The sequence below is a fragment of the Sander vitreus genome, chromosome 11 (genome assembly GCF_031162955.1).
Source record: "Sander vitreus isolate 19-12246 chromosome 11, sanVit1, whole genome shotgun sequence".
NCBI classification, from domain to species: Eukaryota; Metazoa; Chordata; class Actinopteri; order Perciformes; family Percidae; genus Sander; species Sander vitreus.
In genome coordinates, this window is record NC_135865.1 from 22,311,334 (window position 1) to 22,327,371 (window position 16,038).

At 41.3% G+C, this 16,038-nt stretch overlaps 2 protein-coding genes across 7 annotated transcripts in view; one reads left to right on the forward strand and one right to left on the reverse strand.

Annotated features, from left to right (window-relative positions):
• usp9 (ubiquitin specific peptidase 9) overlaps positions 1 to 9,598 on the forward strand; it is a 47,957-nt gene extending 38,359 nt beyond the window's left edge. For 4 of the 6 annotated variants that reach the window (XM_078262361.1, XM_078262363.1, XM_078262365.1 and 1 more), the window contains 11 exons: positions 627 to 750; positions 832 to 1,057; positions 1,628 to 1,757; positions 1,903 to 2,088; positions 2,392 to 2,612; positions 2,705 to 2,793; positions 2,888 to 3,044; positions 3,462 to 3,674; positions 4,508 to 4,537; positions 6,331 to 6,429; positions 7,475 to 9,598. In XM_078262361.1, the coding sequence (XP_078118487.1) occupies positions 627 to 750; positions 832 to 1,057; positions 1,628 to 1,757; positions 1,903 to 2,088; positions 2,392 to 2,612; positions 2,705 to 2,793; positions 2,888 to 3,044; positions 3,462 to 3,674; positions 4,508 to 4,537; positions 6,331 to 6,429; positions 7,475 to 7,744 (1,745 nt within the window). In that variant the 3' untranslated portion in view covers positions 7,745 to 9,598. The remainder of the gene's footprint in view (positions 1 to 626; positions 751 to 831; positions 1,058 to 1,627; positions 1,758 to 1,902; positions 2,089 to 2,391; positions 2,613 to 2,704; positions 2,794 to 2,887; positions 3,045 to 3,461; positions 3,675 to 4,507; positions 4,538 to 6,330; positions 6,430 to 7,474) is intronic. The other 2 variants (XM_078262364.1, XM_078262367.1) reach the window with 1 other exon arrangement.
• Positions 9,599 to 12,260: 2,662 nt separating this feature from the next.
• On the reverse strand, positions 12,261 to 15,437 carry rpl8 (ribosomal protein L8). The gene is made up of 6 exons (XM_078262368.1): positions 15,354 to 15,437; positions 14,759 to 14,902; positions 14,511 to 14,652; positions 13,595 to 13,813; positions 13,351 to 13,466; positions 12,261 to 12,457 (listed from the first exon to the last, which is right to left on the reverse strand). The coding sequence occupies exons 2-6, from the start codon at positions 14,894 to 14,896 to the stop codon at positions 12,299 to 12,301; spliced, it is 774 nt and encodes a 257-aa protein (XP_078118494.1). The 5' UTR covers positions 14,897 to 14,902; positions 15,354 to 15,437; the 3' UTR covers positions 12,261 to 12,298.
• Between the last annotated feature and the right edge of the window lie 601 nt (positions 15,438 to 16,038).

Sequence of the window (16,038 nt, forward strand, 5' to 3'; positions counted from 1 at the left end):
TGAAACAATGACTGAGGTTAAGCCGCAGACGGTCTAGAATAAACACCCTTAATAAACACCTGAAAGTTTGCTCTATAACCTCATCATAATGATTTTATTTTTTTTAATCCAGTGGGCTATAGTACAGACCAAAATAAAGGGAGATAACGGCCCTACTACTTGCAGACTGCAATGTATGTTTATGTATGTTGCGTATACTGTACATATCCACTGTACATATCCAAGTAATTTGCTTTATCTACGCCTGGGTTATCACTATTGATGTCAAATTATTGCTAATAAGCAGACCCAAACGGAATCTGCAGACTTTCCTTTTTACAGTTTTCAGCGATGATCCGAAATGAAAATCTGCAGAATGTAGCAGACTGTTTCTGCTTGAGGTGGAAATGTGTTTCCATTTTGAGTTTTATTTTTTTATTGGTTTAAAATCTGCGGAAATTTCTGCATCCGCTGCTAATAAGGCAAGATATATTCTTGATAACAGTTCAGCAGTTTGATCCAACAATGAGTAAAGTGTCTCTCTGGGTGTAGCTTCATAGATTGTCAGCTTATGTTATAGTACTTAGCAAATAACCAGGAAGACTTTCACACTGCGTTTTGTTAATCTTTGCTCTTTTTTTTATCAGGACAAGACCATCTTCTGCCAGAGGCAGAGGAGATTGCTATGATAAGTGCTCAGCTGGCTGCTAGGTTCCTCTTCAGCACAGGTTTTCACACCAAGAAAGTAGTACGGGGTCCTGCCAGTGACTGGTAAGCTCCATCTACCTCTGTGTTTTTGGATTTTCTCCCTCTTTTGTCCTCTATAACCATTCTCCTTGTCCTTTCCTGTAGGTATGACGCCCTCTGCATCCTGCTGAGACACAGTAAGAATGTACGCTATTGGTTTGCACACAAAGTCCTGTTTGCTTACCCTAACCGGTTCTCAGAGTATCTGCTTGAGTGCCCGAGCGCTGAGGTCCGTGGTGCATTTGCCAAGCTCATTGTCTTCATCGCTCACTTCTCCCTGCAAGACGGCCCGTGCCCCTCACCCACCACCTCGCCTGGACCCTCTACTCAGGTTGGTGCCAAACTTCAGATGGAGAATGGGCTTTTTATTAGGACTGAAGATACTTAAAGGTGCTGTAGGTAGGATTGCGAAGATCCAGGACTTAGCCAAAAAATTTGAAGATCGGCAACTTCTCAGTCCCTCCCACCTTTCCGCTAAAGCCCAAAACTGTCTCCTGAGCCCCTCCCCCCACAAGGGAGAATGAATGTGTGTGCATGAGCAGTGATTGACATCACAGTTAGACATCCCCACCCCCTGGCCCTGATTGGTGCATTTGAACAGGGAGCTGTGGATTTTTGCAAAACGCACTACAGGTGGTGCCAGAGGAGCCAGATTCTTTTTTTAATTACCTGCTTCATGTAGTTCTACTCGAACATAGGGTCAGTTTCAGCAAATATGACAGAAAGTTGGTTTTATAAGTCTTACCTCCTGCACCTTTTTAAAGCTGTTTTCACAAGTTTCCTGGAAGATAATTAAAGCAGTTTGTATCACAGGTTATCACTGAGAGGTTTCTCTGCCCCTATTTTTGGTTGATGTAACTCTACTGTGGTTTGTCTGTTGTTTTTCATGTTTGTATATCAGGGCTGCGATAACCTCAGTCTAAGTGACCACCTGTTGAGAGCTGTGCTCAACTTGCTCAGAAGAGAGGTTTCTGAACACGGCCGTCACCTGCAGCAGTACTTTAACCTCTTTGTCATGTATGCCAATCTGGGTAAGGAGCACACAGCAGTCACCCTCCTGCCAAGTACATCTGTTCCTCAGTGAATTGTACAAGCAAGGTTTATAAAAAATGTTATTAGTAATTAGTTTGGGACCTAAAATGCTGTATTCTTTCCTTTCCCTTCTCCCCCTCGCAGGCCTGGCAGAAAAGACCCAGCTGTTGAAGCTGAATGTCCCTGCCACTTTCATGTTGGTCGCTTTGGACGAGGGTCCCGGCCCTCCCATTAAGTATCAGTACGCTGAGCTGGGCAAGCTCTATACTGTGGTCTCCCAGCTGGTCCGTTGCTGTGACGTCTCCGCACGCATGCAGTCCTCAATCAATGGTGAGTGTTTTACTTTTCAGCCACACAAAATGTGGTATGAACTCTGGCGATAGGACCCTGTAATAAGTCATTAGACAGAGTTGAAGCCCAATGAAGATTTTCATCCTTGCTCAGGATCTTGTGACTGACAAACCGGCCACTCTGAGCCTCTGCGTTGTATAGGCAGAGCTTGGAGCTGAGGGCTTTCAGAAATGAAGAATTAAAGATGCTGTCTAAAGAAACCATTTTTGTATTTGCCTCTTAATAAGTACATGCATTTCAAATTAGAGTTACTCTAAATTCCCTCCCCTTTACCTTCTCCAGGTAACCCTCCTCTCCCTAACCCGTATGGTGACACCAACCTGACGGCCCCAGTGATGCCTGTGCAACAGCTGGTAGCAGAAATCCTGTTTGTGAGGACCAGTTACGTGAAGAAGATAATCGAAGATTGCAGCAACTCTGAGGAGACAGTGAAGCTGCTTCGCTTCAGCTGCTGGGAGAACCCTCAGTTCTCCTCCACTGTGCTCAGTGAGCTGCTCTGGCAGGTAAATAGATGCCCAACATAACATCTAAAGTTCTGCAGGTGTATACTTGTATGTCTTGTGTCCACAAGATTATGTGTGTTGTGCGTCTGCAGGTGGCGTACTCCTACACCTATGAGCTGAGGCCTTACCTGGACTTGCTGCTACAGATCCTACTCATCGAGGACTCCTGGCAGACACACAGGTCAGACGGATTGCTCAGTTTTTAAATTACGAGTTCTGCGTAGTTTTGAATGTCTTCAGAGTTAAATTTCTCCTATCCCCGTTTGGTTGTATAGGATCCACAATGTGCTGAAGGGCATTCCCGATGACAGAGATGGGCTCTTTGACACCATCCAGCGCTCCAAGAACCACTACCAGAAACGAGCCTACCAGTGCATTAAGTGCATGGTGGCCCTCTTTAGCAACTGCTCCGTGGCCTACCAGATCCTACAGGTACACTTACTGACAAAGCAATCTCTCACAGTACCAATATGCCATTAAATGAATTTGTGATTTGAAAGTGCCAGATGACTTTGGGGATGACCAATTTGGCCAAAACAAACTTTTTCTTAGATTTAGTTCTTCTGTCGTCACGCCTAGTTACTTTTCCTTGATGATGAACATTTAACTTCTGCAATAGTTACTTTTATTTGTATTTTCTATACTCGCAACTTGCATCTCTACCAGTTTCCCTCTCCCCCAAACATTAGCAAAAATGCACTCAAGATTGATTGATTAGATATGGACCGACACTCTTTTAGCTTTTTTCCTGTCCATGTATAACACTGTTAATAAAACTGCCTCCTGGATTCGCAGGTGCAACAGTTGTATCCATATATGCTAATCAGTATGTTCTCCTTGTGCCTACAGAGTAATGGTGACCTGAAAAGAAAGTGGACGTGGGCAGTGGAGTGGTTAGGAGACGAGCTGGAGAGGAGGCCATACACGGGGAACCCCCAGTACACCTACAACAACTGGTCCCCTCCGGTTCAGAGCAATGAGACCTCCAACGGCTATTTCCTGGAGCGTTCGCACAGCGCACGTATGACCCTTGCCAAGGCCTGTGAACTTTGTCCCGAGGAGGTAATGGCATTGACATTGTACCTTTCACTCTCACATGCACAAAGACACACACACACGTGTACATAAACATTATCCTCCAGTCTTAGGGACTGTGCTTAGGGAGCCAAATCATCACCATATAAAGCTATAGGACACTGTATACATGTGATGTACAGTGGAACACATCTGTAGTCCAGAACAGCTGTTCAAAATCACTGTTGAACTTTTCTGATCAAGTCAAACATCAGTATGGAGGGGGACTTTCTGTTACATGCAAATATATAAATACTGTAAAAACACCGCAGTAAAACATATCTACATGGCCGATGCTGCCATGGGAACATGTTAACAATAGTGTACAATGGTGAAAGTAACAGAAAAATCCCACAAAAATACTGTATGACTGAGGCAGATGAGCTTTAACAACCCACTGAATTACTGATTAATTGATTACTGGATTGACCAGAACATTTATTATCAACACTTTGAATGATTAATTTATCGTTTTCTCTATCTCATGTCAATATAAATTGAATATGTTTCGGTTTCTTAGCTTGTTGCTTTTTTCTGACATTTTATAGAAGAAATGATTTCATAGATAATAATTTTAAAATCTGACATTTAATGGACAGTTAATTCATTGGACGCATTAATTACAACCCGTTAAATGTCCACCCTAAGCTACAGCTATGACTATGTTTGCTATGCTGAATATGTTTTGTCTTTATTCATGGCTGCAGTTCACAATGCATACAAATATCATTTTTTGTTCTCACTTAAAATAAGTTACTTGTATTTTTATGTTGACAAAACCAGTCAAATGACACACTTTTCCTGTAATATTCCATACACAGCTCAAGTGTACTCAGGGAAGCCCAGGGAAGGTCAGTATTCCAGGCACCACAACATAAAGGAAGGAAATGAAAACAATATTTTATTAAAGAATCAGCAGAGAAACAAACAGTTGTCCAATGTTTAGATCACAAACACAGTTAACACTTTGTTTAGTTAGAATTGCACAATTTTGAGTTTCCTTTAGCTCAAATAATCATCAGTGGCAAAGGCTAGAAGCATTGTGTCATGTTGACTCATAGATTTTCTCATTTTGTCAACTTTGCTCCATTTTCTTTGTATTTTTGATATGCATTTATGTGATACAAATGTAACAAATAGTTAGGCACAGGAGGTTATAGTAAGGCTATACAAACTGCCCGAATAATGAATTAAAAAGCACTGAGTTGTTAACAGTTTTATTTACAAGCTATACCTGAGATGTTTGTTTTTTCTGTTAACTACATGTTCATGCTGTGCTAGTAACACAAATGGTGAACATAGATAAATGACAAAGTATAACAAAATTGCCTGTCTCCATCCTGTCGTCCACTCGTATAGTAAATGAAAAGGTGGACAGGCTGCCTGTGAGATGCCATATAGTGTAACTGGCAAAATAAATCATGTTATGCAGCTGCACACAGTGAGCAGATCTTTGTTCTCTTGCTGTCTTGTTGCCCAGTCCCAGTGATTCGCCAAAGCAACATCACTGACATAGCCAGTCCTCCATCTCAATCTAGTGCTCTTTGACAATTTTTACTTTCTCCCAAACTCAAACTGTGATGCCTGCCAGCCACCTGCATCTGATTGAAAACTCTTAGCCTAATCTATACTTCAGTATTCATTAGTAGTAACAGTATTTAAACTGTGAGGCCAAGACTGTACTGTGCTTTAGGCACAATTTTGTTTTCCATTATGCTTTTGTAGCCAATATACTAGGTATTTATAGGCTCTTGTCATTTTGGTAGTAACCTGTTAACCTTTTGACATTATGTACCTCCAAACATAAATCTAAAAACTGACTATTCTCACCTGGTAGTTGGGAGAACCACTCCTTTAGAAAATTAGGACACGATTTCACAAAACTTCTAACTCAAGGTTGTCAATCATCAGATGTAGTTTAAAATATTGTAGGCAGTTAACAATTCACACAGTTTGATGGATAATAGCTAGATTGAAATGGTCTTTGTGATGACATCTGTTAGTACATAAGCTTCACATATTACACATTTGTGTTAATAGCCCGACAGATTTTTTTTTTCCAGTTATGACTTTACATCATGTAATATGTGTATATATGCACATTAAACAGAAATGTAATTTACCTTGACACGTGTGTGTGTGTATATATATATATATATATATATATATATATATATATATATATATATATATATATATATATATATATATATATATATATATTTTAATTAGTTAACAATGAAATAATGAGGCTGGCGTTTGTTGACAGTAAGAAAAACATTTAAAGAACATTTATCACCAGCCTTGAAGGTGGCACTGATATAACCTCCACAGTAGAGAGGTTCATGTGCGCCTCCCGTTAGCTGTTTTTCTAAAGGCTTAACAGCAGCTCTCCTGCTGAGAGGATGCTCTCAGGTGTAGAATCCACCCACACATAATCAAATCTAATTTGAGCTTAATTTACTTGATAACGTAACACAGTTGGTAATTTGACTTTCCCACACAACCCTACTTGCTATTCCACATTGAAATACAGAAGCTTAACATTATACCCACTGTTTTGTTCAAATAACTTAGCATTTTAAATAAATACATATTTTACTTTGAAATTAATGTGTGATAACATTTATCTCATGTCTGCTAGGAGCCAGATGAACAGGAAGCACCTGATGATCAAGACTCTTCCCCACCCGAAGACACCTCTCTGTACCCACACTCTCCTGGAACCACACAATTTCAGCAGGTAGCGTATCAAGGGTCCCGTTTTCCGTTTACATCAGTTGGTGACGTATTAAAACACATTCTAGGGTCTTTCATCTCTCATGGGATCGTTACATTTATTTATGTTTTTACCGTTTGTGACGTACCTATCGTAGCAGCGCAGAGAGTACGAACATGGAAGGCAGCGACCGTTCTCGTCGCCGGTCTCACATTAACCATGAATAATGCCAGTAACCATGGCAACATATCTTTTAACTTCATTACGCCAAGTGTTAGTTTGGGCTCACACAACCGGGGGCTAAGGTTTTGAAAATATGACAAAAATAGTTGCCAGATCTTATAAAACTTCCCTTTTTCTGCCTTGAGTGGTGGTTTGTGTGCCATTACTTTGTCTAGTCGTTAATGACAGGGCAACATAGTTTTCTTTCATCTGAGGTGAATCAGCCACTGAGCAATCGATGTAGAAAAGGCCACAGCCTCTGCTCGGTCAGCTGTGATCTTTCGAGTTCTTCGAGATTACCCAGAATATGGCAGTTAAAGGATTAGGATCATTAAGGGGTAAGGCTGGCGATGTTCTGTTTTGTTATCGTCAACAAATCCCATTAAAAGACCAACGCAAACAATGCATTAGTCTGTCTCTCAGGATGCCGAGGATCGACTCAAAATCAGCCATGTTCATAATGAAGGAACATCGTCACCCAGTGCAGCGATGTGGCATGTTTGTGTTTTCAATTTAACAATGGAGACTCTGGCACAGAGGAATGATGTACATCAAGGTTTTGATACATAGACAATTCTTGTTATTAGGATCAGTTTATTGTTGGTGGTCTTTTCTAATGGGATTTATCAACAAGAAGAAAAAAAGATTATTACGAAACACCTGCGACCGCACACATCTGATAAGAGGATGTTTGAAACCTGTTCCACCCTTCGACATGCCCAAAACGTGGCTGTGGGTGCTCGGGACAGATTCATTACATTTAAGTCGAGCATTTATTACGTATAGTTCAAACAGTTTAGTTGTTAGACAATCCACTGATTTTTGTCAACTTTCTCCCCCTGAACAGAACAACCACCCCCATGGGCAGCCGTACACCGGGCCTGCTGCTCAGCACATGAACAACCCTCAGCGTCCTGGTCCTGCCTCTGCCCCGACTCCAGGCCCGACCCAGACCACCCCCACCCCAGGCCCTGGTCCCACTCCTGGCCCAGGCCCGCGAGCACAAGAGAACTGGGAGAGCACCGAGGACGTCGCCCCTGCCCCCGCCCCAGTCCCCGCCCCAGCCCCCGCCCCCACCACCTCTACTACCCCAACGCCTGCCCCGCCTAAGGAGTAACACCCCCTACCCCTCTGCTGTGCCTCGAGCCTCCATCGTCCCGCTCTCCTTCCTCTCATCCTTCGGTCAACAGAGCTCCTCGTCGGGCCTCTGTCTCTCTCTCTACTTCTCTCTGGCCCCAGGGCAGGGCAGAGCCAGGCTCCCATCCCCTCTCCAGGCCACTTCTCTCCCGTCGGCCTGTGGGAGGCGCTCTTCCCTGGCCTGGGGCTTCCTGACCGTGTGACAGGGCCCTACTGGCGGCTGCAGAGGCGAGGGAGTGGACAAGAGTTCTAATAAAGAAAAACAAATTTACCCAGAGCTGACGATGCTGATGCGCTTGTCTAGACGACGAAAAGGTGTACATAGTATGTTAATGTTTTTGACTGTTCAGATCCCCGAGTAGCATAACTCTGTGTTTGCTGTTGGGAGATGTTGCAGATATTATGAAAAACAAAATGGAAATTATAAATAAGAAAAATGCCCAAAAAAAAACAACTGTAAGAAGACAACAACTCCTCTTTGTTTTATCACCCATGCTCAGCAGTAAAGTTTGTTCTACCATCGGACGGTTACTGGTCATTCAACTGTAGAAGGATGCATTGTTATTATCATAATTATATTATTATTCTTAAGCTCCTTGGCAACCTTATGACCCATGCCAAATCAACTCACGAGCTGTGGTTGGTTTTAGTGTGAGATATGGAATGGTTGGGTGGACTTTTACGGTGTTTGGTTGATGTGAAAAAGCAGTGATGCAACATTGTTCTGAAACTCATTGCCTTTCTTTTTCTTTTCTTTTTTTGTTCTGGTAATTAATTCAATCCTTTTTGAAGCTCTATTTAATATGCTGTAACATTTAGCATGGCTTCTCACCAGAATAGTGTAGCCCAAGGGAAGACTTGTGATCATAACAACCTAAAGCTGTTCTTAATCCACATCTCCAGAGGGGTGTTGTTACCCTTAGGTGTTTTTTTCCCCCCCCCTTTCTTTTTTCTACTCATCTACCCTATCTACAATGAGGGCGATATTTTGAACCAATGTATGAATAAGTGGCTTTTCAATTGCACATTATAATCCTCCAACTTCAACATTTGGCAGTCAGTTTTGGTGGGATAGACAGCTTAGCTTTCATCTTAAGGAATTCTGAAAAATGAAACACATATGCAACCGAATCGCTGCACTGGGTTATCTGGTGTAAAATAGACTGTGTGGTTTGCTTCTGTCTCTTCAATAGAGCCTAGTCGTAGACAGACTTGTTGCCCATTGGCTTCCTTTCTGCCGTGGAGCCGGTCAGGTTTGGCGTCTTGGCTGTGTTTCGGGATGAAGTAAGCAGCAGTGAGACCCTCGCCCTGTCGCTCTACGGAGTATAGGTTCCACAGCAGGGTTGTACCGTAAGAATAGCAGCTGGTTAGTCACGTTGCAACTTGAGCTAACTTGTAATTCTGTAGGAGTAAAAGGTAAACATCAGTAAATACTGTATTTAATTGGTAACTTGAATGCATGTATTTTTTGAATTTTTTTTTTTTGTCTAAAACATACCAAATACTCCTGCAAATGAAAATATTCTGCCCATCGTATTATATTTAAATATTTTGCTCTTATTTTATAGAATTTATTTTGTTGTATTTCACTAAAAAATAGAATTTGATTTAAGAGGAACATTTTTGTCCTTGTGTTATTTTTAAAGAAGATATTGACTGTACAGAGTTCTGCGCCCTGTTTTTTGCCGACTTTTGTTTTGGCCATGGTGTGACGTTGAATTCTGGAGCTACAGTCGCGATGTGGACTTTCACTTTGTGAGGTTTTTTGTGCACAGAAATATAACAAAAAAAAAAAAGCATTGCGCCCTTAGCAAATAAAGAACATGGAATCTTGCCCGTGTCTTATTGTTACTTGTGGACAATAATCAGTAAACCTCCTCCAAGCATCACCAAAGTTCATTCAGAAAGTATCCAACTATACACACGTTGGCTAACTAAACTGTATCAGCTGATGTTTTGTACCAAGTTGTGAAGTAATGACAAGTAGGGTTTTTTTCCGCATCAGACTCCAGAGGTATAATTTGGGATGAGGTCACTTTTGGAGATCCCTTTTTAAAGGGGCACTCCACCAATTCTCTAATGTAATACAGTTCAACAGCACCACAAAACAACCTGTCCAAAATAATTGTAAAGTTGATTCTACACTTTTCTAAATCAGTTTAAACAAAGACTGAACATAGCTTTTATGGAGGTAGGATTTATTGCAGGACTGATGGGTTAGATTCCATTGGTTTTAGCTAGGTCTACCTAATAAATTGCCAACTCGGTGTGTAATGTTAGTAATTGGCATTTCTGTAAATGTTCCAGTGTAATTTAGCCTGTTAGATTTGAACCTGAAGAAACACTGCAATACAAGTCATATGAAAGATGTACCCATTTACCAACTCCGTAGAGTTGCTTTATGGGAGCTACACTGCCCTAAAGTCAAGATGTCTCTGCCTCTGCTTCTTCATCTTCGATGGTTCTTCTTTTTTTTCTTCTTTTTTTTATCTCTTTGGAGTGTCACTGCTTTGTAGAAGTGACATAATAAATTGCTGGATTTTATCATTGTCTCCCAACCTGAGGGGGAGGGGCACCCTTCATGAGGTCCCAAGAAAAAATTGAGATGCATGCCATACAATGTTTTCAGATTTTGTTTTTCTTGAGAAATACTGGATAATTTAACTTCTGCATGTTTCTAAAACACCTTCAGATGAAAACAAATAACGTTTTGTTCCACAAAGGGGCCATCATCTGAGTGCCACAAAAACAATTTTAAATACATCTCCAAATAAACTCCAAAACAAATAAAATTGTCACAGTTTAATCAACCTATAAATAGATGCAGCATTGGCATTAAGGGCTGATTCAGGTGCTCCCTCTAGTGTACATACACTCACCTAAAGGATTATTAGGAACACCATACTAATACCGTGTTTGACCCTCTCCTATCGATATGGGCCACCATTTCTAAAGAATGCTTCCAGCACCTTGTTGAATCGGTGACGCAAATAATTAAGGCAGTTATGAAGGCAAAAGGGATCCCACACACCATTACACCCCCACCACCAGCCTGCCCAGTGGTAACAAGGCATGACAGATCCATGATCTCATTCGGTTTACACCAAATTCTGACTGCCATCTGAATCTCTCAACAGAAATCAAGACTCATCAGACCAGGCAACATTTTTCTAGTCTTCAACTGTACAATTTTGGTGAGCTCGTGCAAATTGTAGCCTATGAGTGGTACCCGGTGGGGTCTTCTGCTGGTGTAGCCCATCCACCTCAAGGTTGTTCGTGTTGTGGCTTCACAAATGCTTTGCTGCGTACCTCGGTTGTAACGAGTGGTTATTTGAGTCAAAGTTTATCTTCTATCAGCTTGAGTCAGTCGGCCCATCCTCCTCTGACCTCTAGTATCAACGAGGCATTTTCGCCCAGAGGACTGCAGCATACTGGACGTTTTTTTCTTTTTCAGACCATTCTTTGTAAACCCTAGAAATGGTTGTGAGTAAAAATCCCAGTAACTGAGCAGATTGTGAAATACTCTGACGAGCCCGTCTGGCACCAACAACCAACAACCATGCCACGCTCAAAGTTGCTTAGCTCACCTTTCTTTCCCATTCTGACATTCAGTTTGGAGTTCAGGAGATTGTCTTGACCAGGTCCACACCCCTAAATGCATTGACGCAGCTGCCATGTGATTGGTTGATTATATAATTGCATTAATGAGAAATTTAACAGGTGTTCCTAATAATCCTTTAGGTGAGTGTACGCTCAGCTGCCACTTTTAACAGGAAAATCTAGCTGGATTCTAAATTCTTGCAATAAATCCTATATGTATATACCCCCATGAGGCTATAGTTTGTGGATTTCTGATATTAAGTAGATAAAACATTTGTAAACACCTCTCAGAATAACAATTCAACAAACCACAGCAACAGGTTTAAAATCTTTGGAGTTTCAACAATATACATCCCAATGGAGGTACGATTTATAGCAAAAATGTCATAAGAAAATGTAAGGGTACTTGCTGTAATGGTTAAGTTTGAGTAGTAGCAAATAGAATCATGGTCTTATGTTAAAATGTTTTAAATAGCTTAAGATGCCAAAAACCACCACCACAAATCTATCAGTTTCATATTACTTTGTAAATCTTGTATTTATCCAGCTGGAAGCAGAAAATTGCCATTTTGTGTTAGCAGTATACAAGATTAAGAGTTTCATTGCAAACATTTAGACTTGTCAGAGTAGAAAAAGCACATTAGTGTTACTAAACATTTACAATAGCTCGGTACCGTTAAAGTGTCCAGGTAAGCTGTGACAATGATTGGACCAGCTAAACGGACTTCAGCAATCATTACTTGCATCATTTACACCTGTGCTTTTCCTACTGTGAAGTGCCAAATAAGTCTTCTGTGGAAAGGGCAAATTGTTTATCATTTTACCTTTCAATTCTAAACATCTGTCCCACATTTGATCTTTGTGTGTGTGTGGACCCAGAAATGAATGAAAAGAAGTCTTTTGGAACACGTTTTTATTATCAAGTCAGTCAGATTTAGTTCTCCTTCTCTTGTACGGTCTTTGTTCCACGCAGTCTGCCTGTACGACGGGCAGCAATAAGACCGACCTTGCGACCAGCAGGTGCATCCCTCCTGATCGTTGAGGGTTTGCCAATATGCTGATGGTTACCACCACCGAAGGGATGCTCAACGGGCTGCACAGAGAGAAAAGAAAGAGGATATCAGTCTGAGGGAAACCTTGTTATTGTAGTTGCATCCTTGCATTGAGCAAGAGAACAAAACCCAAAATGTACTGAATACTTTGCCTCATTTCCAGAGTGCAGAGACTGGCACAAACAAGCTATACAGAAAATGTCTAAAACTGTTAGAATTTGATGTGTGGCAGAATAGCATAGTAATCTATTTTGGCACCAGAAACCCAGCACCAAACAAGCTTCTTTTTACTGAGCCGTGATACATATTTTCACATTGAGGGACAAATTTGGACTTCATTAATGTTAGGGATTTTGTGTTTTTAAATGTAGACCCTCACACCATGCATTTAGGAAATGTTAAGTGGTCTGTCCCTCAAAAATGCTTCTACATTCAAAACCAAATCCTCATCAGAGCCACCTTACTGGACAAAGTCGCTACCAAAACATTTTAAAAGACAAAACGGTCTAACCCAGCAGCTGAACCATTTTGCACATCTAAAAAGGTGCTCAAAAAGTGCACAATTTAATGCAATATGTGCAATGTCTTAAAACCCCTAGTAACTTTTGAGAGATAGAAACAAGTTTGGAAAACGGTTACCATAAGCTAATGAGAACTTGTGGGGAACAAGGAAGAAATGACAAGACATAGTCTGTCCGTATAGAACAGAAAACCACCTCGTTCTCCACCTTAATCAGTACATTAAAAAAAAAAGACAGTCAATTATTTAAGTCCCGCATTATCAAGCTTGTCTCCAGAATGTACAAAACATGTCCTTCAAATATGTCAACATCTCATCTCTCACTGTTCCTCATCCTGCATTGACTTCATAAAATCTGTTGTACCTGGTTTGAGTCATAGAGAACATAGTTGCAGTATGTTTGAGTTCACTTACGTTCATAGCCACACCACGGACACGTGGCCAGCAGTTCCTCTTGGCCTTGTACTTGTGGTAGGCACGACCGGCCTTCAGGATGGGCTTGTCAATACGACCACCTCCAGCAACCACACCTTTAAAAACACACACAGTCAGTAAGTGCAATCACATTCTTCAGTTCACAAACATTAGTTTCCAAAGTAATGTCATAGTGACAATGAGGAAACTTTGAAGCTTTACCAGACACATTAAGAGTCCTTACCGACAACAGCTCTGTTGGCAGAGGCGATAACTTTCTTGGAGCCTGAGGGGAGCTTGACTCTGGACTTCTTGGTCTCAGGGTTGTGGGAGATGACTGTGGCGTAGTTTCCTGACGCGCGGGCCAGCTTGCCTCTGTCACCGGGCTTCTCTTCCACGCAGCAGATGATGGTTCCCTCGGGCATTGTGCCAACGGGCAGGACATTGCCGATGTTCAGCTGAGCTGTGGGATAAAAACATAGTAAGACATGGGCTTTGTACTGAAACACTTCCATTCAACGTGACCCCAATTTCACCTGATTACGAGCACTGCATTTTAAAACAAATGCTGCTGATATTTCTAAAATTGAGCCCAGTTTAAACATGCGCAAAATATAAACTTTTGGAGGCAGCATAAATGCACTAAAAGTCAATAAAAATGTGTCAAACATGCTACAATTGCTGGAAAAAAAATGGAGGCAGAGATGCACCCATTTTCTACTGGTCAGACTCAGAATGTTACCCATATTTACCAAAATTCCCAGTTCAGAGCTACGCTGTACATTTCAGACAAACCAACATGTGCTGGCAATTTTACTTTTACACCATTCAATTAACTGAAGACATTACACGATCTTTTATATTAGAATGAAAAAAGGCAATGTCAGGACATGTAAAACTTATGAAATAAGTTTCAAAACCCATTACTTAACATTGTGCAAGCAATGCATCTGTAACGATCCTGTCATTTGTAAACCAATTTGGATCATTTACTTAACAGAGACCTATAACATGTGGATGAAGATAGATATAGTTGCATGTATATAAAGGGCTTAATGTTGGAGCTAGGTTGTGTGTAGAACTAGGACAACAGACTATAGTCAAAACAGTTAGTGATCTGTGTTCATTTTCTATATGCTGAACTCTTGAAAGTCTCTTACCCTTCTTGCCGCAGTAGATGAACTGTCCAGTGTGGATGCCCTCAGCAGCGATGAAGAGCTCTGTCCTCTTCTTGAAGCGGTATGGGTCACGGAAGGCCACTTTGGCCAGGGGAGCACCACGGCCGGGATCATGGATAATATCCTGAGAGAGTAGACCACCAGAAGAAAACAATGTCAGCGTTTGTTCACCAACAACCAGTGTGGTGACTTCAATCTGCTCCTACAACAGTGCCAGAATACTCACTTACCTTTACAATCCCCTTGATGTAACCATGGCGTTCAGCGAAGTCAATGTGACGGAGTTTAGCGGCACCTTTTCTGTGCTTGACGTGGGCTTTGAACACGGAGCCCGCACCTTTTCTCTGTCCCCTGATTACACGTCCCATCGTGTACTGAAACAGAGAGACAGACGGCGTTATTTACCAGCTTGACATGTGAGTGCTAACTTTTGAGGCCTGTTGCTAATGCTTTCAGCTAATTACTGACTATTAAACACATTCACCCTTCTTACGTGAACGTAACTTAAGCAGCCATTTGGTATATAACTTCCATTATCTATAGCTTCTCCTAACGGCTCACATAAAAGACAAAACACAGATCCGTTCTGTGCGTAGCGTCTGCCGGCCTTTTAGCCGTCACCGCTACTTACTGCACCATGTCACCACTCAGCCACAGAACCACAACAAAACGCTTCAAAACAAATGTATGCCTTTAAAATACTCAGTAGGACATATTCTTATACATCTCATGCACAATTAGAAATGTTTGTTTAAAGTGGATGAACTAAGAAAAACATGATTTAGAACAGATTTTACAAGGGAAATCAGAGAGTCGATGCCCTACCTAAACTCCGTTGACGGAAAGAGGAAGTTCAAGGGAAAATCAGAGGTTTTCTTCCGGATAAATCACCGCGGTGCATGATGGGAGTTGGAGGCAGATAAACATATCCGTGTAGGAAGTAAAATAAGATGGCTCATCCCTTATGCTTATTATCTTTTCATATCATATATTTATATATCAAATATTTTATATATGTCTATGTCTATTATACAGCATGAGCTCATATTGGATAGTGGTTAAAGCATCTTCTTTGTGACTTTCGCGGACAACAATTTTAGGGTATTTTCGTTTTTTGCAAATTCCTTTTTGTCATTTCTCCATTTTCAACTGAAGAATGAAGAAAGAAAGACACGTGACCCAGAAGTAGGCAAAATAAAACACCAGAACGACAGATAAACGATAGATAGATCCCACTGTGGGGGTAATTATGCAATATTAGCATATGGGGTAGTTCGAAAAGACGCATCAGTAAAAAACAAAAAAGCAAATATAATCTATCTATCTGTCTGTCTGTCTATCTATTTATCTATGCAGGTCAGCAGGCGGTCCTGTCATGCTTCTGACTCTAGGGGGAGGCCTTGCTTTAGTTTTCGTAAAATGCAATAAGAGTTGAAGAAGCTGCAGCGGCTCTGTGAGGCTGTACTCAACAGCTAAATGTTAATATCATGGGGCAGTCATGGCTGTAGTC